Source organism: Fulmarus glacialis, unplaced genomic scaffold (genome assembly GCF_000690835.1).
Source record: "Fulmarus glacialis isolate BGI_N327 unplaced genomic scaffold, ASM69083v1 scaffold10788, whole genome shotgun sequence".
Lineage (NCBI taxonomy): Eukaryota > Metazoa > Chordata > Aves > Procellariiformes > Procellariidae > Fulmarus > Fulmarus glacialis.
Window position 1 is genome coordinate 17,426 of NW_009227590.1, and position 25,557 is coordinate 42,982.

The 25,557-nt window shown below is 40.8% G+C and overlaps 2 protein-coding genes across 2 annotated transcripts; both read right to left on the reverse strand.

The window, feature by feature from the left end:
• Positions 1 to 134: 134 nt before the first annotated feature.
• Positions 135 to 12,454, reverse strand: LOC104070564 (arylsulfatase D-like). Its single transcript, XM_009583196.1, has 10 exons — positions 12,408 to 12,454; positions 9,618 to 9,767; positions 8,239 to 8,360; positions 7,168 to 7,290; positions 5,252 to 5,675; positions 4,207 to 4,343; positions 3,860 to 3,994; positions 1,848 to 2,010; positions 1,073 to 1,194; positions 135 to 611 (listed from the first exon to the last, which is right to left on the reverse strand). The coding sequence occupies exons 1-10, from the start codon at positions 12,452 to 12,454 to the stop codon at positions 244 to 246; spliced, it is 1,791 nt and encodes a 596-aa protein (XP_009581491.1). The 3' UTR covers positions 135 to 243.
• A 10,551-nt stretch (positions 12,455 to 23,005) lies between these two features.
• Positions 23,006 to 25,349, reverse strand: LOC104069816 (arylsulfatase D-like; the record flags this gene model as incomplete). The annotated part of the gene is made up of 4 exons (XM_009583198.1): positions 23,006 to 23,394; positions 23,997 to 24,118; positions 24,416 to 24,578; positions 25,215 to 25,349. Coding segments are annotated over 4 exons (791 nt in total), but the record flags the coding sequence as incomplete, so codon positions are not given.
• Between the last annotated feature and the right edge of the window lie 208 nt (positions 25,350 to 25,557).

Genomic DNA, 25,557 nt, shown 5'->3' on the forward strand with positions numbered 1-25,557 from the left:
CTCTACAGCCGTCTCTTGCACACAAATCTGCAAAACCAGTCTCCATTCAAGCCCTTTACCACACCAGACAGGATTTCCGTAGGCCTTTGGCCAGTCGTGAAGAATGAAGGGGAAAATCTCTGATCAACATTCCTTTTCTTTATTTTCATCCACTTTGCTTCCCAGAGAAAGGACACAGTTATTTTCCAAAAGCTTTTTCAGCAGAGGACTCAGTGCCACAGGACATGTTAGTAGACATCCATCTCACAAACTTTGTGTGCTGTCACCTTCCTTGTCACACCAACAGAATGGGAACGTCCCGCAGCACGGCTGCAGCCATGGCTTCCACATGACGTTGTACAAGGAGAGCTGCTCTGGGACTGGAGTCAGTGTCCTGCGATGCTCTTCTACGGCTCTTCCAATCTTCCTTATTACAGTGTCAAAGATGGGCTCGGTGTCAGCCGTCAGGGGTTTGGCTTCAGAGGGGTCTCGCGAGAGATCAAACAGCAACGGAGGGTCATGATGGGTCACACCTTCCCCAAAACATGGGCAAATTCCTTTTCCATAACAAGCCCCAGCCCCAGGTGGATGGAAGACGGGGGTCACATAATGAGCCTTCCAGATGGCTCCACCTGGCAGGAAAGAAATCTTATGGCACAACTACAAGACAATGGAGGAAAATGGAAAGTGTCTTCAAGCAATAGGAGTACAGCTATTTACTAAGGAGACCTCCTCTCACACACCCTGGCACCCCCATCACCACAAATCAGATTGTCTGTGTGGAGTACTGACTTTGAAGATGGAAAACATTAGAAATATGAAGAAAACCACATTAAATTTCCAGTGTAGTAGTAGACAGCCTGAATACCATCCCCACTTTCTACAGATTTGTTACTTACAAATATTTCTTTGCTGTAAGACACGTCCAGCTAGCCAGAGTCACTGGTATGTCATGCACAACAATTTCAAGAGTCTCAGAGATCAGTACTGATAAACACCCATCATGCAATAAATTTGTCAGTTAGCAATATGGCTATCAAGAGGAGAAAACTCAATGTTTTGCACTTATCACGGAACAAACATTCATACTTACTGTCCTTTTGGTGCCACCGCACTGCATGCAAGTAGGTCCCACAATAGTGAAACAGGAATTCGTGCTCTGACTTTTGAGCCCTTCCTTGCAGTAAAGGCACCAAGTTTTGTCCATCAATCACCCTAATGTAATGGGGAGAAGCATTTTGAGGCAGGGGGCAAACCTGACAGTGAACTGCATGCTTATTACTGCTTTTGCATTGGCTGCACCAGTGCTTGAGACAGCATACAGAATAATTTTGTCATAGATTTAGAGTAGCCAGCAGACTGCCAAACCGATATTTAAATCCCTAGATATTTTTTTTTTTTTTAATAGCTGGATCAACTAATTCTATTTAGCAATATGTAAACAATATTTAGAGCTTGGTCTAGCAGAAAAAAGTAATTTATTCAAGAAATCAATACCAATCTCATAATTGTTTACATTTAGCAATTTTCAAAGGAGCTTAAAGAAATCTGCTGAGCAAGGATGGATTTAATTACTTTAGGAGGTATTTGTAAGTGTCCATAAGTCAAGTCAGTTCGTACCAAAACAACCTCAGCCGCCAATTCTTTCCTGAGTAAGGCTGAACCAGTGTTTGAAACTAGCACCTGGTCTTTGGCAGGAACAACTCCTCTGGCCATGAACACACCGGTGGGCATATCTGGGAGAGTTTGCTCACTAGTTTAAAATCTCAGACCATGCTTGAGGCTAAGGGATAATTGTGGGATCTCCAAGGATGATAAGAAACACAGTAAATTGTTAGTATTTAGCTCTCCTATCACTCTCTCCATACCTGTCCTGTGGCAATATTCCTCCAGCCAGATGAACAACTGTGGGATAAATATCCATAAGACTCGTAGGTTCATCAATAACTGTGCCTGCAGGTAGCACTCCTGGCCACCTAAATACTCCTGGCACACGGATCCCTCCTTCCCAGCCTCCCATGCCTTTTCCACCTGCAGTGAAATGAATCAACATATGCCAGTTCAGAGGCAAACACAAACCTCTTAATTGGCTTATTGCATTTGAATGTACAGAAAAGGATGCAGTAATACACTGCTTATCCAACAGATTTGACTCTTGATTTGCATTGGACTTCACATAGTTTAGAAGGCCTCAAAATATGACATATAACTCATCCAAACCTAGAAAGATAGGGGGAGGCAATCTCTATTTTAACTTTGACCACAGGTGAGGGTGGGAATAATAAATCTACCTGTGATAACCTATGTTCAGCAACAATAAAACAGCTTCAACCTTCTGTTATCCCCATTTCAAGGGTTGCCTGCATTCACCTGTGTTATTGAAGAGCTTCCTAGCAAAAGAAAAGAGGAGGAACTGGAAATTGGAAGAACTCACAAGGCTGAAGAAATACTTGATATTCTCTTTAAACCTACACAAGACTTACTAATTAGTATCCTATTTTAACAAACAGCTAAAAAAAAAATCTTCTCTTTATAGACATGGATTCCCATCAAAATATGTGTCCTTAACACTTACATTTCCATATGCCTTGTGCATCTCTTCCTTTTTTGAAATCAAGATTTGGACCTATCTCTCCCAATGCTTAATACAACATCTCTTAACTCAGAAATCATACCATATACGCTTTACTTCAAATGGCAGGAAAACATCTTTTCTCAACTTGTTACTAGCAGAAACTAACCTAATAAAGCATCCTGATCCTGAGTGTATGAAGACAATATTTACCAAACTCCCAAAGCAGAAACCTGTTTTAATTCATATATTCAATATGGAAAAAACATTGTCTTTATTAGATCCCATCAGGCTTATGAATCAGTCTTATCATCCACAAAGAAAAGCACTTTCTCAAGAAAAAGCAGGGAGTGAGATGGAGGATGAACAGACTAACTGAAAGCCCTTCCCTTTCATAAGGGCCAGCAGCCTCCATCGCTCAGCAGCAGAGCGCCCACCTCATGGGAGCCAAAATTCCATGTCTTTGACCTCTGCTGTGCCCTGTGGAGCAGCTCAAGAAGGTTTTGAAATGGAAGAAACCTGTTTTAGGAAAATAAAAACAACAAAAGTTTGGGCAAGAGGTGGATGGTTCATTGGTGATAACAGAGCCTAACCCCTGACACATGTTGTCACATTTTCATGACAGGTCACAGGATGGGGTGGTCTGATGACACAGGGCTGTTGGGGTAGGTGGGAGAAAATGCAATGAATACATATTCTTTTGGCTTGAAAAAAGCCACTGCACTGCTCAGCAGATCGAAGAATGATTCACAGCAGAAAGGAATGAGCAGGAGGTAAAGAGTGAGATCCTCTTAGACCACCAAGGCCATTTGGATTTTATGCCAATCGCTGATTTTGGGTGGAATATCAAAACATACGGCATTGTTGCCGCAAGTCATGACACAACGTGCCCTTACTTTATTCTGTATTGATTAGCTGGCAGCAATGATTTCTGGAACATAATGAGAAAAAGAAACGAGCAAATCAGGAAACAGTCCTATTGTAGAGAGAGGGAAAAAGCCTCAGAGAGAGGGAGTGAGAGACATAGAATTCAATATAGGGAACTATCACATTTTTTCCAGCACCTTTTACTTGAGAACACCAAATAATTTACAGGTATCAAGCTAGACAATACCTTTGTCAAGGAGATGTGTAATAATGCTTGCACTTTACTGAAAGAAAAGGTGACTTTAAGATTAAAACACCTCTATATGTCACCTATATTTTAAGCTAAAAATGCAACTCATTCCAGCCTTGATAGCTTCAGCCAGGCAAATTCATTATGTTTCTGATTCTAACGTTCATGTAAAGTCATAGTGTTTTTCCTACCTTTATAAATACCATTCCAGCCACCCAGCTGGGCAGATCCATCCTGAGCCTCCAAGTGTCCTCCATGATCAGAGGCAAAGTATGTGAATGTATGATTTTTCAAACCTTCTTTGTCAAGCGAATCCAGAATTTTGCCTTAAATTTAAGAAGAGAGACAGCAAGATTCCTATTAACCCATTAGAAAGATCAAGCCACATTTATAATGTTTCAATAATAATCTTTTGCAATGCCTTATAAGAAGTTTTAATAGCTTAGATTTCTGTAGGTATTTTGGCCTTATTAGTTTTCCTGCTTTAAAATACACAGATGTATGTGTCTGAAACAAATCCTTCATGAAGAATACCTACCCACCATCCAGTCCATCTCTTCTACATTGTCTCCATATAAACCATGATGGCTCTTCCCAAGAAATTTTGCCGTGGTAAAGAGGGGGGTGTGAACATGTAAAAAGGAAACAAAGAGGAGGAATGGTCCATGCCTGTTTCTTAAAAACAAACCAAAGAAAAATAATTTTTGTTGTGTGTTTGGAGTATTTTGAAAGGTTTCATATTCATCCATGCACAGACATACACATTGGGTCTAGACTGTACCCACAGCTAGTGCATCCCCATTGATCACAGTTGACAGTTTTCTTTTTTGCATGAAATGTGGGCAAGAAAGATCCTTTTCAGCCAGATCGTTTTCAAATTCCAATGAGTAAACAGGCATAGCATTTGCACAGTGCTTAAATGAATCAGATGCCTAACTCTGATGCCTTTTTAATTAAATGCAACTGGAGCCAGTCTCATATTTACTTCAATATGCATGTGACTTTTTTAAGATGGTCACTTACAATTTTCAGTATATTTGTTTTCACAAACTTTAAGAAAAGAATAGTTACTTTCCCTGTTTTACAGAAAGATACTTGATGCACAGAAATATTATAGAATTCTGTGCAGGCAGAACTTGAATCTAGGAAATGAATGATCTTACTTGGCTTCCTTCTCAATCCATAAAAATAGATTTAAAGTGTTTTGGGATTTTCACATAAAATAATTTTGTGCATCACATATTTTGCCTAGGTGTTTTGTAGGGTTTATGAAAAAGAGCACAAATGAGGCTTGTAGAGTGAAGTGTAAAAATTAGCTGGTTAATCTTGGAGCAAATATAAATTACAGGGCATAGTGAAATGGTCATGTATCATTGGGTTAAAATCTATCTCATTTACTGTAGCCTCCAATGTGAGACAGTTGCAATTAAAATTTAAGTGCATTGGGTTTCCAAATAGAGAACTTGGATATGAGTTTCAAAGCAGTTATCATGATACAGCTATAGTTACCGGAGAAAAATATTCTATTCCAAGTGCCCAGAACATCCTGGCCCCTTTAAAGAAAACTACGGACAATCATTTACCTTTTGATAAATGACACTGCCTCCTTCAGCATGAGGGAAGCAGTCCTCTCTAACCTCATCGGCTGCTCAGTGACATCGTGGTTCCTCATCAGGATACAGTTCCAATGCTGCACAAAGCCGTAACTGGAGTACCAAGAAATGAAGAAAAGGCTGCCCGCCAAAGTAAAGCAGGCAATTATCTTCCAGCGGATGGAAATCAAACCAGTCAGTTTTCCAGCAGTGAGAGTGAGCACAGCAAGACTAATTATCTGACTGTAAAGCCAAAGCTTAGCTTGAAGGGCTACATCCAGCTCTGGAGGTTTGTTTTCTTGACAGTTGTTTAGAAGTGTGAAAGGCATACCATAAAAGTAGTCAAACCCATGATTTAGAGGATGGTGACAATGATCATTGAAGGATTCACAGTTTACACCTTGATGCCATTTTCCTGAAGGTTTTAAAGCATGAAAGAAATTAGAACATTAAGGTAGACAACTCAAAAGGAGCCCACGGTATCATGGTCAGCATCTGTTTGGGAATTAGGCGAGTCACTCTGTTTTTCAACAGAGTATCAACGCGTTCTCCTCATGCACAAGGATGCTGGGTGAAACCAGTACCTGACCAAGTGAATGTCATACCGTAATGGTGATCCCCACATGGACTTGGGACAAACAGAGAAATTTGCAAGATGCTCAGCTACTCAGCTAAGGGTCACATAAGCATGGGATTTCATTACCTTTCAATGAGGATCAGGGAATTAAGGTACTCTAACTCGCTGGCTGCTTTAATACATTCCCTTCCTAACTTTCAATCATGTACTTGCAACTTCATTGTAACATCATGTTACACGTTTACTGGAAGTAAACTTTTGGCCAATGTTAACAGATATCTTGATCAGGAAGATGATTTCTCAGGCACGTCCCGATCCGTATGAAAAGGAGAAAAGGCTGTAAACCAAACTTTCATTCTATCCCTGCCCAAAATAGAGCAAGTAGACAGAAGCTGTTGTCTGCTTAGAAAAGGTGCTGGATCAAAGGACCCTGAGGTTTGCTGGGTTATGTGAGTGCCAAGTAATGACAGACTCAGCCAGGAAGACTACAGTTCATCAACTCATGATTTAATGCAGCCAATTCTAATTCCAGCACTTGGAGATGACAATGAATTTGGCACAGCTGGCCCCAACCCCCTGGCTTTAGGGACATAGGGCTTACCCTATCCACCCATTTATGTGAAGGGATCCATTGCGGGAGTGCCTGTCACTTGACAGTAATAAAAGCGAATGAAAGAGAAAAGAGAGACTTCGCCAGTTGATTTTAGAGACATTTGGCAAAAGAATGATAAATCTTGAAACTGTTGAGGTCTGACCACAGTCACAGACAGGAAGGTGCTCTGGGGTAGTGTTTCCCTGACACCTTTGCATTTCGGCTTCATGAGGAAGCAGCCACTGTATCATGCCTCTTTGGGACCTCACAACCACATCTGTGAGACACTTGTGCTTCATCTTCTCCGCTGTGGGTACAAACTTTGTTCCTTTATTTCCCTATCCTCTTTTGTTTCTCTGCCTCTTGCCTCCTAAAGGCAGATGAAATACTCAAAGACATTGTTTTGTTTGGAAAAATCTCTACATTAACAAAACTCTCACAGTGGACCAACCTTTGAAAAATCTTAGGCCAACTAAAATAAATGCTCACCAATTATAATCATGAGACAGTTTTTAATTCTTCCTGTTTTGGGTGCCCTGTACAGGCGTTAGCACTGTCTTAAAACTCTAGACTGCAGTATTTTTAGTTGTCTTGCAAGTAAGAGGATTTTTCCCCCTCAACCTTTTGGAGAGGATTCGTATCTGTGACTTACTGACCATTTTGGGCAAATACAATCCCTAAATTCCCTTCATATAACTAGTTCATTCTTCAAGGTCGTGCTAAAACATTTCCCCTTACCTATCAGTCCAGTGGTATAGCCTTGTTGCTGTAGCAGCCTGGCAAAAGTAGTTTCATTAGCAGGGAGCCCTCCTGACCCGGCATTCCACTGCAGCGCTCGGTACCTGTTGCTGGACGCCATCCCTGACAGAAACAGCTCCGGTCATTCCTGCGGGCCTTTTGCTCTGTGCCAGCAGAGGCTGGGCTACTCCTGCCAACCTCCACGTCAGGAGCTCAACCTGAAGCCAACAGAGTTCCTCACAAGACGTAAACCCAAGCATATCTTGTAGGCAGTCACATCAGTGTGTCTAAGTACTTCAGGTAGTCAGGAGTTATATTTCAAAACAAATACTGCTTTGCACCAGTTTTACCATCAAACTGAAATAAATCACTGGTGACAGTATATAGTAGGTTTTATTTTCCGCCTTTCTGAATAACTGTGGTAATTTAGTCTCTCTGCTCTTCATCTAAAATGAGATAACTGTTGCATTTCCCTACCTCAGAGCGATGTTGTATCATGTTAGGTGAGATGCAGTTCACCCAACACACATTTTGCACTTAGCTCTCCAAGTGGGCATCTAATTTTCCTGTATAGCACTAGTGAGAGTTGGATATCTATGAAGTCCTCCATAAGCCAGCTTAGGTAGGTGGGGAATGGATGCAACCCTCCATTTTTTTGCCGGAGTTTTGTGCCTTTCTGCACTTTGTTGACGATGAACTTGCCCATTTCTCCTGGGATCCCTGTTTCAAGCCCTTACCTCTAACCATCACCATCAAGAGGAATTCCATCAGTTTGCTCTAGGCTGTGTTGCAGTACGGAAATGACAGATATTACTGCTGTTGGCATTTCTCCATACTTATCTATTTTCATCATATAGAGCTCCCGCAACCTATAAAATCAGGCTAAAGATCTATCAGCTGGTGAGGCAGTGGTTCCCCTTCAGAAGTTACTTATAGAAAGTTTAAGCCTCTAGCAATGTACCTTCTATCTCAGGTTGAGGAAATAGCTGAATTCTCCTGTTCCAGTACTTATCGGCTATTGTAGTACCTCAGCACCATACACAGAAATTTGTAATTCAAAATGGGCCCAACCTGATCTAATGGGGTATCTGCCAGTGAGAAAAGCTGCTCTGCTCGGAGTGCAAAGTGGAGCTGCGGCAATGTGCTGAGTAAGTTTCACTCCTTCTTTTGCCAGGCGGTCAATGTTCGGGGTCCTAAAAAACAGTTTCAAGTTTAATAGAAGTAAGGTTATCTGAAACTTATTTTAATAAATTGCCAAGAAGAACTAGAGCTTTTGAACAGTTCCTTAAAAAAAAAAAATCTCCTTTAGATACTCCAGGACTGATACAGTAACAAGTTTGATACAGTGGATGAAGCGAGTTGTAGCCACTGGAGAATCCGTTCTCGGGACACAACCACAGAGTGCATTTGGCAACACTGAAAAGAAACCTAGGGATTGTTGGTACTGTTTAGTTTGAAAATAAAACTGAAATTTTTAGAGAGACCTATCTAAGAAAGGCTGATATTTTTCTATTCCAATACTTCCAACAGATCACTTTTGCCAGCACATTTGGACCCTAAATTTCAGAGTTCATTGAGCCAGAGAATCTCCCAGGGTGTCTGGAGCTCTTGGAACCAAGACTTTCTGTTCCACGTTTTTAACATGTGCTATTTGTTTCATAATATGGTGATATCTTTACACAGTTACATTTCTATGGGAGTCTAGCTCTCCCAGAATAATGGACTACAACACCTCAAAGAGTGAAAGAGGGCTCCCCCCCCGTCTTCACCACCAGCAGAACAAGACAACAGAATTCCACAAACACATTCCCATTTCTCTGCACAACCCCACCAACATCACGTGAGGGAGATGCACCCAGAGCATGCCAACAAAGTGTCTGTGCTCCACTTGGAGGACATGAGTTGAGGCTTGTAAGATGTCCTCCCAATGCCCACTCAGTTCTGCTTTGCCTTTTTAGTTTTGAAGGAATGTAACCACTAGTTTTGAAGGCACGTAATCACGTAATAAATTATGTGGGTCAGTCCACATGAGTCTGGATTGGAGTGTTTTGGAGGAGATGGCAAGCAAGTGGATGAGGGATTCTGGAAAAGCACTGGGTGGATAGAGTAAGGCTTAACTATGCATGAAAAGGAACGAAGAAATTCATGCATGAGAAGGAAACAAAACAGTAACTGTAAGACTAAAACAAGTGGCTGGAGAGTTAACATATGGAGGAGGTGAGGGAAGAAATTCCCAGAAACAACTTAAAAACCAAAATGAAAATATGTTTTTTTTTTTTCTTTCACTTTACTTAGGCCTCAATTCTATATGAATATAAGTACATATATGTACTTAAACACACAATTACTAGAGCCTTGGATTAAGAACATTGCTTATTTTATAATTATGCTTAATTACCTAGGATAGGTGTTTTATAATGTTAAATATATTGCACTGAGAGATCTTTTACCTTATGGTATTGTTCCCATAACAACCTAGATCTCCGATGCCAAGATCATCAGCCAGAAACAGAAGTATATTGGGTTTAGAGTCCATAGCTGCACTCAAGCCAAATGTGTTCCAAAATAAACATGATGTCAGTGCCGTTAGGAGGTACCTCCTGAAACACAACAAAATAACTTTTTACATATGTGACTTGTAAGGGGGAGAGTGATGGGAGCCCTCTAGCAGCAGATCTGAAGCATGAAACACAAAATAGTAGGAAACTCTGTTTCCCAGCCCCACTTTCAGTGGGAAGAAGGAGGACAGAGTTTTACTGGTTCCTTTTCCTCCATTTCTACCACCTAGATCACTCTAATCAGAGAGGCTGCAGTAGCCTTTCTACAGCCCAAGAAGCAAGGACATAATTGAAGGCTGTCATCTTACTCATTTGGCCCAGTAATTTTCATCTTGAATCAGTTGCATAGATTTCAAAATGTATCACAAACTTCAAAGAGCTGAGAAAAACTAATGTTTCTCAGTTTCATAAATTCTGTGAAAATTCAGGTTATGTTCCAAAGTCACTCTGGCATTTTCTGAATATCTTTTCTCCAGTGAATAAAGCGGTTTTAATTATATTTGGAAGGGAAGTGGAAAATCCTAAACAAACTCTCCCCTCCAACTCAAGAACACTTGAACTTGAAGCCATCTCCTCTACCACCATTCTCAGATGCTAACCAGGCCCCATACCAGCGTCAACTATATTTAATATCTGGAGCAGACAGAATTTACATTTTTTACAGATACATACCATACTTTTTATATAAATATGCCTAGAACATTTGAAGATATGCGTTTCTCCAAGTAAGTATTGCTGATCAACAGTATTAAAACCTAACCCTGGATTGATTTTTCACTTGGACAGGGTTATCATCGCAGTGTGTACTAATTTTGCAGGACGTGGGGCAGCAGCAACTCTCTAGCACAAACTGAGAAAGCTCCTGCAAATCATTCCAGGATTTGCAGTTTTGGTGTGAAGATCTTGTGTACAAAAACACGTTTTTGAATGAACAAGTAACCATCACCTCTAACAGGCAAACACAACACAGAGGACTTTCTGTAAACGTGACTGTGAACTCCCTGTTGTAAATAAGTAACCAGTGGCGATGGGGATTTAATCATCCAAGAGCAAAGTTCCAGCTGGGTTATTTTGTACACATTACTACTAAGTTACAACAGTGATCTACAGAGTTGTGGTGAAACCTTGCTTTAGAAGCACTGTGGGCAATTTCTATCCCTATACTTGGATTACTCATTTTAAGGAAAGGAGAATTTTCTATTTGCCAATGTTGTATCTCCTAAGAGTTACAGGGCATTATACTGGTATAATGAATCCTTTTGGAGCACTAATACATTCAGTTAGAGCTGCAGGAGGAAGGTCTCTAAAGGACCCTGGAAATAAGCAGCCCCCGCCAGCCCATTTCAGTCACTCAGGCATTCTTCTTTCCAAGCTGGGGACAAGAGTAGTGCTCCCCACCTCTTTCTGTTACATTAAAAAAAGGAAAAGGAAAAAAAAAAACAAATGATGAAATCTGCTTTTCCTGATGTCTGCAGCCCCATCCTAGCACTTTGTTTTCTCATGCTGTTACGTGCTGGATATTTGCTGGTCCCTGTGGTAATCCTGCTTGTGGATAGGGTCAAGGAAAAATTCCATCTCAGGTAACCTACTGCTTATAGTTCCAAGTCCGTATCCTAAGTTGTTACGTAGCATTACTGTACGTTATAAAATAAACATGGTTAGAGCTCAAAGTGATCATCTTTCAGCAATACATGGAGGAAGAGTGCAAGAATGTTTAGTTACTAAACACCAATAAATCTTGAAAGCAATAGGGTTGAAAGAAAGTAGAACATAAAACATGCATATAGATACATACGTATATATATAAACCTTTTCAGAATTACCCAGAAAGCTATTTCTGGAAATGATAATGTTAAAGGCATAGCCAGAGACTTCCACTTGGGAGACAGATCTCATTGTTTAAAAACATGAGGACATTAAATAAGTATGTAGTTAAGATAGCCCTAAAAATCATTTGGCAGCTAGTATTACTAAGTGATTTTTACAAAATCTGCTTAATGAATCAGGTAAGTGCAAAACATTAGGAAAATACAGGCCACTATTTATGTAACTTTTATTTATGAGACTTAATATGGATTTACACCATAGTTGAGCTCCCATAGCTTTATTGACAACGATCTTTTGAGGACAGGTTAGAAACCATTAGCACAGGCAATCAGATGTTGAAAAAAACCTACTAAACTATAAAATTTGGTGTCTGTACTTGCCTTAGAATTATTTTCTAAGATGATGCTGCTGTGCTTAGTGCATACCTAGAGAATTACAGCATTATGAGGTTATAGCATCCTTCTGTTCAAGAAATCTGCTCCTCCTACAAGATTTCACAGGGAAGTTCTATCTGTGTAAGAGCCTGGCACCTTAGACTACTTCTCTAAGGGCTTGTACAAAGGGAAAGACAACTTTAGAAGAGTGTGTGACTCACAGTCAGGGAGGAATTAAAAAAAAAAAAAAAAAAAGGAGGGAGGGAGAGAACAATGATGACATGATTTTTAATGGAGTTGAATTTCTTACATGGGGGTAAGGAAGGGAACAAAGACTTAAAGCAAACAAAGCATCAGGAAAAGTGATTCATTTGAGCCCAGGGTTGCTTGGGAAAAAAAGGTGGGTCAATTCAAACAAAGCAATTTTAATTCTGCGAAATAGAAACAAATACATGCAGAGATGAGCCAGAAATCTGTTCACCTGAATAGAATGGCAGCAATGGCTGTGCAAGGTAGCGGTGCAATCATCTTCTGGTAGGCAGCGATCCTGAAAATAAGTTAAGCTTATTGTAAGCAACAAATTGAGCACAGTCACCAGTGTGATGCTGGAGGAAAAAAAGAACTCAATCAATCCTTATATCTCTTTACAAAAGAGGGACTAGTGACATTATTTTGCCCCAAAGACACGAGTACTGGTGGGATCAAACTGTGTACTGACCAAAAGTAGACAATTTTTGAAGTGAAGTTTGAGAACTGGAGAGGGGGCAGAAAACCACATATAGAGGATTCAAGAGTAGGAAAAGATCTTATATTTTGAGAGAACAAGAGCTCAATAAAGAACAAGACAGTAAACTGTTAATTAGTGCATAAATTCATGGGGAGAAAACACAGGTCTTAGAAAGCTCATCAGTTTTGCTGAGACAGAGCCAGTATTTGGAAGGTGAAGTCAGATAAATAGAGCTTGCATTTTCTGCAAGGTGATTTATTATTCAATCATGTTTCCAAGTAGAGTGCAATATAATCATGATTATGTACCTTAAGTGGAAGAAAGAAAAGTATTGTAAAGAAACACAAGTTATGGGACTCCCCATAATGGGCAGTCAGGTGAAATTTAACAGTTCACAGTAAATATGATCAGAGCAACAACCTGATATAAACTCCATAGTATTTTCCCCAGCAGCCACTTCATGAGACATCTTTTTCTAAGCTACCTAACAGAGCTAAATTAAAGCTAATTTTAAGACTCTTACCTGAAGTGTTCAAATAGCCTGAAGAAAATGGCCCTTGACTTGAAGAAGCTGCTTCTCATCAAACCATTCCTTTTTTATTTCAAGATTGCTTTTAGTTCTCACACTAATAAGCCTCCCCACGATATAAATTCTGGTTCATCTAATCCCAAAGTAATCTTAAAATACTAATTCCATAGATTCATTAGTCTTTGCACAGACAAAGGGAACTCTGAATATAAGTGATGATACTGTTATTCTCAACAGAAGTCTCCCCAAAAAAGAATCACTGGAGACAACTGTGGATTTCCCGAAGTCTAATAGAGCCAGTTATTTTCAAGCTGATAGCGAGTACGGTCTTGCAATTTATCACTGCCGTTACTACTTAATTTCAACTGAAGGGTTCTCAAATGTCATTATTAACTAAAAGCATTATTACTTCATTTACAACCAGAAGTACACAGCACCAGTTATTCAGCCTAGTACCTGCACATAAAAAGTCATAGGACTCTATAATAATTCAGTCTAAACATTTCTGCAAAATGAGGCCAAATCCTGCAGAGCCATGAACAGCAGCAACCGGCCAGCACAACTTTGTGTGGACATATTCCCCTTAGTTAAACCATTTTAATTGTCTGTAAACCTTACCCAAAACTTACTGTCTTCTGCAGCTGATACTACACATGACTGGCCTACTACTTTTTTCTTTAAATTTGTCAGCCATTAACGAGGCCTTAGTTGGCTTACAATACAATTCATTCAACAAAAAAGCCTGCAGCTGCCTCAACAGTCACTTGAAGAGATTTAGCAAAAGAAGCTTTTGCTTGGTTAAGTGGTTGAATTAGGTGGCCTAACTCAAATCAGTTTGTAACAACTCCAAGTAGCCTTATATAGCTTTTTCTAGCCAGCTGCCTTGTGCAGACCCCATTTTTTTTTCAGCTCTGCTTTACAGAAAGCAAGCTGCAAACCTAAAACTGCTAGAAAATTAGCCCCTTCTTCCCCCACTGCAGCTTGCCTCCAGGCAGTTCCACACTCCGAATATTTCACTTGTTGAATATATTCCCAGATTAGAGTCTATCCTTGAAGTCTTACAGAGGAGAAACCAGACAAACCTTCGCTTCAAAAATATCTGCCCATGGCCAAAATATTTATTGAAGCCAGGCATACCTCATGTTTCACCCCATCCCTGGAAGACTAGCAACACCACCACTCGCTCTGGGAATCCACCAGAATTGAAAGGAACTTCTCATTCTTAAAAATGTTAAGAGATACAGCTCCAACAGAAAAATTTGGAATAAGCTCTTGTCAGTTAAGCTAAAAGTCAGTAATCAGACACAGCAAAAGAATTTGATTTCTTGTTTTCTTTGTCTAACTTCAGATACTGAAAGAAATTATTTGCACACTGATGCAAAACCAAAACAAAACCCCAAACCCTTTATCACTTACTTAAACATAACAAAAGTGAATTATAAGTATTAGGACAAACATTTTCAAGTAATGTGTGGAGGTATTTTGCTGCTTAGCTGTTAGCTGAAAATAAGCACTCACTTTCTGCCTTCTATAAAAATATACTACACAACAGGTTAATCACATTCAACAATATATTAGAATGTAATTAAAAATGCTAACTTCAGCTTGCATTATGGCTCTGGAACAAACATATGCAACGTGCTGTTCCACCTTGTTGTCCCTTTCCTCCCTCTCTCCCATAGCTTCTAGGCATCCAGATGTTCAGGAAGGGAGAGCTAACAAGTGGGGACTGAGTGAAAAAAGGAAGAAAAAGCTCCCAGCTGGTGTGCACATAGTCATTTGCTCAGTGCTTGCAGCTGGTGAGCCCAAAACAGGTGCTGTTCATCAACCATAAGACAAGGGATGTCCTTGCAAGAAAGGTAGAAGCCAAAAATCAGGAGGTGCTCAGTGGTCTGTCTTTTTTTCTGCCCATTCTTAGGAAATCAACTGCAACAGTGCTCACTGGGGGATATAGCTCTTACTGACCTGGATAATAGCAATAGTTGTTATCTGTTACCACGTTTATAGCATTGTGTTACCACTTGGCGTTGTGCATTGTCAGTAACCAAAACTCTCATGGCGAGCAACCCAAATTTTTTAGTTTATTATGGCTACCCTGTTCTGGCCTTGCTGCTGCACAGCAGCACCCTGCCTTCAGAGCAACAGCGGGAAGGGATGGTCTGGCCCTAGTTAGCTCATGCATTTTCACATCATGGTTAGCACTCCCTGGTCTAGATGATCTAATTGTGCCTTCTGGCTTCAAACTACTCAGCTAGGAACACTCAGCTTTCCTTACAGCCAGGACAAGAGCAACGCACAAGGGTGGAAAATTGGAGACAGAAACAGGGCAGACAAATGAGACAAAAAGAGCAGCAACTAGGAGCACGGCTGCTAGAGAAACAGTGAAGATCACATGGAAGCAATCTGGAGGCAAATTATGCTTTCTGCACGCCATTGTAAAGCCGCAGTAACTCCAGCAATAATAATAATAAAAGCAGAATACCTGCCATTCATCACCTAACCCTCCAAAAACTGGAGTTTGGTTTGAAACGCTAAAGAGGAAAGGAAAACAGAGGTTGTTAATTATTGTAAGCCCCCCTCCTCCCCCCATTCACACGCTCTAACCCCGCTCACAGGTTGTTTTTGCTATTTATGATCTGGTGGATGAGCTCCGCTGGAAGGCAGAGGCCGGGCTGCCCTCTCAGCCGGAGGTTAGGAGGGGAAGAGGCCAGCAAGAGCAGAGGTAGACAAGGAAAGCACAGCTCTGCAGGCAAAGCTCGCTGTTTCAGCACAGCTTCCCAAAAACGCCTCGTGGGAAATGGCCTGGACACCGCCCGGGAAAGCGCCCACCCTGGCCCCACACCCGGATACCAGGGCTCCGCGGTGAGCAACGGCAAGTTCACCTCCGCTAGAAAGACATGTCAGCTTTGTGTAAAGGAAAGAAGGGAAAGTCCTCCCAGAAGGAAAAATGGAAGCAACTTTTTTTTTTTTTTTTTTTTAAAAAAAGCTAGTCTTTTACTTACTCCATGCTCACTCACTGGAGGAGCTTTGCTCTCACTTTCCTCTTCATCTCAGGCTTTCTGATCTTTACTTCTAAAGAGGGGTTTTCAAAAGCACGGCTTATATTCGTATCAGAGTAGCTGGTGGGTGTCAGTCTCCTTTAAAAAGCTGGTCAAAGGCATTTCATCCTGCCTGCCGCAGGGGAGGGCTTCCCTGCCCGCTCCTGGTAGCGAGTGCTGAATAAGGAAGAACTGTTCTAAAGCAGAAGCTGGAAATACAGCTCCTGTAACAGCCAAGGGCGATAGAAAGAGCTTTAGCCATAACTGAGTGGAAGATCATAAGTCACAGGCAGTGAGAATGTAGGCTACATCATGCCGTTTGGAGAACCACCTTATGGGTGGAAGCAGGCTAGCCATGGCTAATGCAGAGGGTGAGCCAACTAGCCCCCTTAAGATCAAAGAAAATCAATCATCGTAGTGTCACGTTGGGGTATGCATACCAACTCTGGCAGCCTGGCTAATTCCCCATTATGTTATTATAGTTCCTCTGTCTGCGAGTTCTCCTGTGCCAGCGCTAATACTCACGTGGCTGCACAGTCTGGCTTGCCGTGCAACTTCGCAGGCCCATGGGGGCACCAGACCCCTCTTTTTACTGGCTACGTGTGCTTGCGGTAGTTTAAAAAGAGGATACAAATGTGTCATGCTGTAATCCACTGAATAAGGGCTTTATTCAAAGAAAGACGGAAAAAAGGATAGAGGTTCTTGGTGTAGACGTATTATTGCTCAGAGGCCAAAATAAATATTAATATAAAATACCATAGCAAGGTGGAGAAAACAATCAGAACTTATTAACTAGACTTTGATAAATACAATGTATGGATACAATAAGATTCATAGCATCATCGGTGGGTGCAGTGCATGAGTCTCAAGGAGAACATCAGGGACTTAAATGTTTATCTGGATATAGCAGTAGCAGTTTGCCATTTTCCTCAAGAATCAAGAACTTCTGCCCAAAGAAGTAATTAGTAGAAGTAATTGAAGCCGGGAGAAGCTCATGGAGTGGGACAAAGAAATGAGAGTGTGTCATTGTTTAACCTGGCAGGCAGCCAAATATCACGCAGCTGCTCGGTCACTCACCCCGCCAGTGGGGTGGGGAGAGAATCGGAAGGGTGAGAGTGAGAAAAGACAGTTTAATAGAACAGAAAAGAGAAAAGAATAATGATAGAATATACAAAATGAATGATGCACAATGCAATTGCTCACCACCCGCGCTGACCGATAACCAGGTAGCGATCGGTACTTCCTGGATCACGCATACCATTCATATACTGAGCATGACGTCACATGGTATGGAATACCCCATTGGCCAGCTGGGCTGGCGGTCCTGATTATGTTCCCTCCCATCTTGTGTACCTAGCTCAGTCAGTAGGGCATGGGAGCTGTCCTTGGACTAGGAGGGCACTTAGCAACAACTGAAAACATCAGTGTATTACCAACATTCTCCTCATACTAAATCCAAAACACAGCACTAGCAAGAAATTTAACCCTATCGCAGCCGAAACCAGGACAGAGTGCAAGGAAGGAGCCTCAAATTAGGACAAGGACACTCCTGAGGAGAGAAGGATGCTTGCATGCATGAAGGGGCAGATATTAAAGTAAAGCTTCAGAAATGCTAAAGAGAAAGAGATTTTTTTGAGGGACTTGGAAAGAACTGAGTGGAAATGGTACGGCTCGGGAAGCAGCAGAAAGTTCCTGGGTTACAAACCAAGACTGAAGGAAAGGATCCACTCTGCAAAGACACGGTGAAGAAAGTAGGGATTTGGTTTTGGCCCTTTTACTCCAGTGCAGATCTGATCACACCACTCCTGACTCTCACACCTGTGGAAATCTCACTCTATCCAGCCAGAAAGGCTCTTCCATCTTGTCTCCCTGACCACCTGCCATAATCAGAAGCAGGGTGAGGTAATGCAATGTTTTTAAAACCCTCCTTGTCAACAGCAGCTTCAGTTTGGCCTCCAGAGAAAGACTGAAATATAGTGAAATAAAGCAACTTCACTGTCTCCTGATTATGAATACTTTTTCGTGATTTCTCAAATTCTTTCATATAGATTGAATATGAATTTTTAAAAATACTGGCTATTTTGATATGTTAATTTTGTGTGAATATTTAGTATGTATTTTTGTTGATTTAACCAGTTTCAGTTACCTTACATTATACATATCTGTTCTTTTTTTCTCCCCACGGAGCTGAAAAATGCATTTTTTAACCTTAGATACATTTTTTTGTTTGGCTTTTTTCTCCAGTGTTATTTATCATGTCTTTATAGGGTATTTTGACATTTTTGTGACTTTAATACCGTCAGCTTGGGGTTTACAGTAAGGCTGTTTTATTGCTAGTCTTTCAAGCCAATCTGTTTGGCAAGCTGAGTGACATAATCACTCTGAGTGACACGTGGATATAACCAAAGAGACCAGCTTTAAATTCAGCCCCCACAGTCATCCAAACTTAGTGGACCAGCTGCACATAGCCTAAACATCAGTGTTTGCAGGAGCTTGCAGTTGTATTTTCAACCACAGAAAAAGCCTGCAAGTGCCAAGAAAGAGCATTTTGTGAAGGGAGTTCCTCAGCAGCGTCTTTGCTGCTGCATATAGAGACCCAGTTCCAGATCAAGACCCTGTCACGCAGTGCAGAGACAGAGAACGGGCCGTGCCCCTAAGTGTTGAATATTAAAGTTCATAAACTTTTTTTTATATTTAAAAATGTTCATCAACACTCAGTGATCTTCTGAATATTGAAGACTCACAGGTAGTAATAAGGCTAAAATGACATTTGTCTATCAGTTGTATCAATATTTGAAGAGTCCCATCCAGCACTATTTAAAATCAGAGCCCACTGAGTGGACTTGTGTTGGTATGCTTGCGTATAATAACAACTAGTCATTGCACTTAAAGATGACACTTATTTAAGATATTAGGTACTTTAAACAAAATTTATTAGTTATAGTCAAAGTATGGTAGTTATATTATTAATCATACAGTTATTAGAATAACAACTCAGTCTCTGCTCTTCAGCAGATCTGTGTTGGTTTTTCAGCTATGATTACAGATGCTGTGATAGCATTTCTTGACGTGTCTGGAAGACAAAGGAGAAAAGTTTAAAACTTGAGAGACACATGTGATTTGCACAGCAGGTAAGATTCCCTGGCTTTTGATCCCTTGCATTAATTAATTAATGTGGTTTGTCGTTGTGGCACCTGCCCTAAGCAGTACTGCCAGAAGTGGGAAGACTGAAAGTTGTGATGAATCCTTCCTGCTGGGAAGTGCTGGGCAGAGGATAGAAAAAGCCTCCCCATAGATCTTACGTGGGTCGGTAGCTCAAATAAAGTACAATCGGGTGTGACTAATTTGGTGGGCCCGTGACTGAAGTGAGCATGAAATACTTGCCATTGGATGTGCTGTTCTGGGAGGCCAGCCTGCTCCTGTCTTTGGCTGCAATCCTTTAAAGAGTTTTGGTCTCCTGAGCAAAAATAAATATTTATTTAAGTGTAGTTTGGACAACTTTTTTTCCAAAATGTGAAAGTTTTCAAAAATTTTCAGTGTCTGGAAAGAGCTAATGATCATGGAAAATTCAGGGCAACCTTAGCTTTTGGAATGAAGACATAATATTATCATTAATTTAATTATTTCCGTCCTACTTTTGAAATCTTGGTTTAAGACAATTAACTTATCAATCATTCATTTCTCAGACATTCAAACAGAGAAGCAAAATGCTCCAGAAACAAAAGTATATTTGCAGGGAAATATACTTTAACTTTCAGTAGATGATGCTGCCTCCCTCAAAATGAGAAATGAAGTCTTTTCCATCGCTGCTGGTTGTGCTGTAATTTCATGGGCTCTCATCATAATCCTGTTCCTGTGTTTTACAAATCAGTAATGAGAATTAGGTGGCAAAGAACAAGAGATCAAACCCAGCAAGGCAGATGACAGTTTTCCAGCTGACTGAAATCAAGCCGGTAAGTCATCCAAAGGCAAACGTGAGTGTAATGAGGCCAATCATCTGATTATAAAGCCAGAGCTTCACACTGAAGGCTCTCATCAGTCCTGCTGGCTAAGTTATCTGGCAGCTGTTTACCGAGCTAAAAGGCAGTCCATAAAAATAACCAAACCTATCATTTAAAGGGTGATGACATTGGACTCTCTGGATTCACAGTAAGCACCTTGATGGTGGCTTCCTGAAAAGATGAATGTTTTTAAATGTTAAGAAACAACATTTAAAATCAAGTTTCCTCGCCCAGAAACAGCTAGCCCTTAGCATTGCTATTCCTTCCCTTGGTAAGGTTCTACAGAAGTTGGAGGACCTCCTCATCGCCCTGCAACATAGATCACACACAAGAAAAAGGTATAAACCAGAATCTTGAACTTGAAGAGCCCACGTTTCCAAGTCAAAACAGAATATCTGTGGCCTTTTTAAAATTCTGCCGGCTTTAAAAAGTAGAAAAGAAAATATGTAGTAAGCAAAGGATAAAATACCATTCTTGTCTTACCCCTATTGTCTAGAAAGAGATTATGTGATTTCGTGGAGTGAATGAACATAAGTAACTGGTTTATAAATAGTTTATTAATTGCAGCAATGATTAATAAGAAATAAATCAACTGCCTAATGGCAGAAAGTCAACTCTGTAACTAGCTCATGTGTTTCAGTTTTTGAAGATCCCAGTCTTCTGCTGAGGCTAGTAAAATCCTTTATAAGAAAAAAACCCCAAAAACATTCCTCTGAAGGATACTGAAGGGTACAAGAGAAAACAATGCTAACTGAAGTTGAATCCTGAAAAGCAAGACAGTAAGTGTTTGCTATTTATATCATATTGCTAATAATTTACATTGGGATAAATTTTTTTAATTACTATTTTTAGAGAGGATAAAAATGCTTAGTTATAAAATACATTATGATGTCATAAAATCTATTATGATGTGACACTTACTGGAAATTATGAGACAACATTGTACAGGAGATGGTACATTCTTTGTAAGTGAATAAGAACTAGCCTAAAGAAATACCTGCCTTAATCATACACTTCTTGTTCAGCTGAAAACAGCCTGAAGGACTCCTAACAGGGGCAAACAGATGTTCATTATACTTACTGTCAAGGAAACTATTTTGATGCACTGCTTTGTTTTATCTAAAAAATGCTGTTTTGAGTCTACCAAAACTGCTTGTAAGCCTGTGCCACGTTCATCAGACTACACAATACATGTCAACACAATACATGGAGACAGTGACTGGCTGTGTCGGTGTCTTCTGCGTGTGTCCGTGTGTGTGTCTCTGGGATACACGCTCAGCTTCACCACGGCTTGAACCTGCAAAGGGGAAAGCAGCAGCCTTGTCCCTCAGCCTGGGGTTCCCAGAAATTCCCATGAAATGCATGAAGTCACAGCATACAATAAAACCGTGCTTTTAAGCTGTAGGGCTTTGTTTACCTGCAGATTTCCTGGTGGCTGAATTGTGGGAAACAAGGGGGAAAACAAAACCAAAATAAACCGAACATTTCTCAGAGGAGATGAACAACTGAAATGGGTGCTAGCACGATAGTTAAAGAAATAAAAAACGTGAAATAAATCGAATGGGCAAATTATGTTCTCAGATGCCTACATATTCAGATGTACTACTGTAAACTCGTCTATGTGAACAGGTATATATTGTACCCTACAATGAAAAGCAGTACCTGCTGGGCCACTTTAATAGGAACAACTATTTTAACACAAAGAAGGAAAGAATTGAATTTACAGCAGCAAAGGAGATAGATCTAAGTAAATCTAACTATTTGGTGGGATGAAAGTTTAACCTGTGAAGCAAAAAAACCCCTTAATTCTACATTTCTTTTTTTAATAGTAAATTGGAGTTTGTTTGTTTTCATAATTAGTATTGGGCATCTTTCAAAGAGTCTTTTCTGAACCTACTACTTGTTAGCAGGAACCAATTATGACTGAGGTATGGGCAGCAAGGTAACTCGTGCAGTCCTGTGCCCAAATGACTGAACTGGTTATCAGTGTGGCACTTCTGTGACCATCAGTGCCACTATGGCCTGGCCAGTGCTGCTTAGGGAGCTGGGTGCAATGGGAGATTTGGAAAGGGAAAAGCCTTTCCCTTTTGTGTGTTGCCATCCAAAGAGGCTGACTCCAACCAGACGAGTCCCATCCTTCTCAGAAAGCACAGACAGCTGTTACCCAGCTTGTCACGTTTCCAAGCTTTATGCCTCACCCGGGCAATTTCTCCCGATCCAGAAGCCCCAGGCTAATCAGCTGCCGTCTTCACTGCTGCTGGAGAGACTAGCTACAAGGAAAGAAGAAAGCTACTTTTAAAGGAGATTCTATGAGGAACTGCGGGCAAAATTATTTTTGAATTATTTTGGAAGCAGTAGTCTGCAAAAATTTATTATAGGGGTATCTTATGCATTGCCAGTAAGGATAACAAAATTAAGGGAGACCTCAGTCCAGGAATCACTTAGAAATTCAGAACAAAAAACCAAAGCAAAGCTTCAAAGTATACATTCACATAAACAACAAAACATAAGTTATATCATTACTTGTACAGCTCTAATCTTGGCCTGCTTCGGTGCATTTGAATTATTCGTTCAATTGTCAGCAGATGCAAGTTAAAACATGTTCTTCAGATCATTCTGTCTGGATCCCTCCCTGAGAGTGTCTAGCCTAAAGCCACCTTTACCAAATACTGTGCCATTCGCTGGAACAACTCTCAAATAAAGGCTCCACTAAACCAAATAAACAACCCACCAATCAACACCCCCAAAGAAAACACTCTTGATCTGAAAATATTTTTGAGGAAGTAACTTTGGTTCTTTTCTTTATAGGTCGATAAGTTTATTATCACCTTCCTTATCACACCAACAGAATGGGAACGTCCCGCAGCACGGCTGCAGCCATGGCTTCCACACAACATTGTACAAGGAGAGCTGCTCTGGGACTGGAGTCAGTGTCCTGCGATGCTCTTCTATGGCTCTTCCAATCTTCCTTATTACAGTGTCAAAGAGGGGCTCGGTGTCAGCCGTCAGGGGTTTGGCTTCAGAGGGGTCTCGCGAGAGATCAAACAGCAACGGAGGGTCATGATGGGTCACGCCTTCCCCAAAACATGGGCAAAATCCTCTATCATAACAAGCCCCAGCCCCAGGTGGATGGAAGACAGGGGTCACATAATGAGCCTTCCAGATTGCTCCACCTGGCAGGAAGGAAAGAAGGCTTGCAATGACACTGGTGGTTATCACAAGGCATTAGAGGAGTGAATATTTTTCTAGAGTTCGTTTCTGGTTGCACTTCAGCTCTACACTTATTAGTTGATGTAGTATTGTAATTTCATTTAAAATTAAGTGCCATAGAATTAAACCAATAATGTAAAATGATTTCTGACGTTTGAAAATTTCTCCAAAATTTTCAGCAAGTATCAGTTAATCCTGACTTTGTTTCTTGTGAAGACATGAAAAAAAAGCTTTGGGGTTTCCATGGCTTGCTTCCTTGTTAAGGTAGCAGAAGGACAGGCAAAAACTGAGGTAAGGACTTCTCCTTGAGACAAGGGGGGCATGGACTCCCCAGGCCTTGCATTCAGATAGAGAGGTGGACAAGGCCTATGCTGAACTGCAGTAGCCTGCCTTGAAGCCATGAACAAACTCTTTGGGCCATATAAGTATAGGCGATGCGGTTAAGTTCTTTACCGCCTTGCACCTGGAACTACTTGGAAAGCTACAATCCCAGAAAAAATGTGTGAGACAAATCTGCTCTCCCATAGATTGAACCTAATTCTTGGGAAGGAAGTTCTGTACTCACTGTCCTTCTGGTGCCACCGCACAGCATGTAAGTGAACGCCGCAGTAATGAAACAGGAACTCGTGCTCTGAGTGATCAACTGTTCCTCGCAGTAAAGGCATCAGATCCTGGCCGTCAATTACCCTAGCAGAAAAAATGGAGACCGTCAGAGTGGGGTAAGCTGTATAGGACTGCGTTCCCCCTGCGCACCTCTTGCTGGAACTGGCAACTCTGAACGAGGAAGGTGCTTGTAGAAGATTGCAGGTAGGTGCTGGATCTGAAAAGTAGAGAAAAGGTGACTGAGCTGTGGTAACATAACATTGATGTGTCTAGAAAAGGAGCAGGGGTGAAAAAGAAAATGTTAGACTCAGAATGTGTTTCCAGACTAGATTTTCCATTGTCTTGGGAGACAAGGAGAAATAAAGACACTTGTGTTTGTACCTGTCCTGGGGTAACACCCCTCCAGCCAGATGAACTACTGTAGGATAAATGTCCATGAGGCTTGTAGGTTCATCAATGACTGTGCCGGCAGGTAACACCCCTGGCCATCTAAATATCCCTGGGACTCGGATTCCTCCTTCCCAGCCTCCCATAGCTTTTCCACCTTTCATAAAAAAAAATTAATACATTTTTATTAAAATAAATGTTTCATTTAAAACAGAAATTTTAGACAAATATTATTGTATTATTATAAGCTGTCTAATGTTACCTTTATGACCCTTCCTTACCCTTTTGTTTTTACCGCTAAGCTCCTTCTCCTCGGCATCAGTGAAAGTGTGTTCACTATATCAGACCCCTCGACTGACCTTATATACTTACTCCCTTCTATCGTTTTACAGACACATTGCCCCATCAGAACTCAGTGTGAATAAAATTTTCAGGCATAAAGTGATTTCCCAGCCTAGGTCTCCTCTCTTTTTTACCATCCTGTAACATACCTATTGTAGTTAAGGCAAGGCTTCAAATGTAGATGCAACTAATATTTAATGAGAAGTTACACATGATTAATCAAAATTAGCTTGTGATCAGTTGCCTCATGAGGAAATGCCAGTTTGAGAATTCATGCTTATAAAGAACATGATAGAATTGTCTAAAATTTTTAAATGCCTAACTAGAATGAGACAAATTTGCTTCTCGGTGACTGTTACTCCTTGAGCGTGCAGTCTTATTTAAGCTTTAGGGGTGTCCCGCGTACTTCACTAGTTGTTGCTGGGTTGTCACCGTCCCTGACAGCTCTTACCTCTGTATATTCCATTCCAGCCACCCAGCTGCCTTTTGCCTTCTTGTCTTTCCAGCCATCCACCATGATCAGAGGCAAAGTAAACTAGTGTAGTATTTTTCAAGCCTTCCTTGTCAATAGCATCTAGAACCTGGCCTGTAAACACAGGAATATGTGTGTATTAAAAAGCAAAAATATTGTTTACACTACATAAATTTTAGCTTCTGACTAGTAAACATTCATCAATGTAATTTCTTATCTATGTAGGGCTGCTCATTGTTTAAAAGAAGAGTTTTTTAGGATCAAGATTTGTAGTTGTGATTTCACTGTCTGTAAAGGAAAATTGTGATGTGCTGATGTGTGT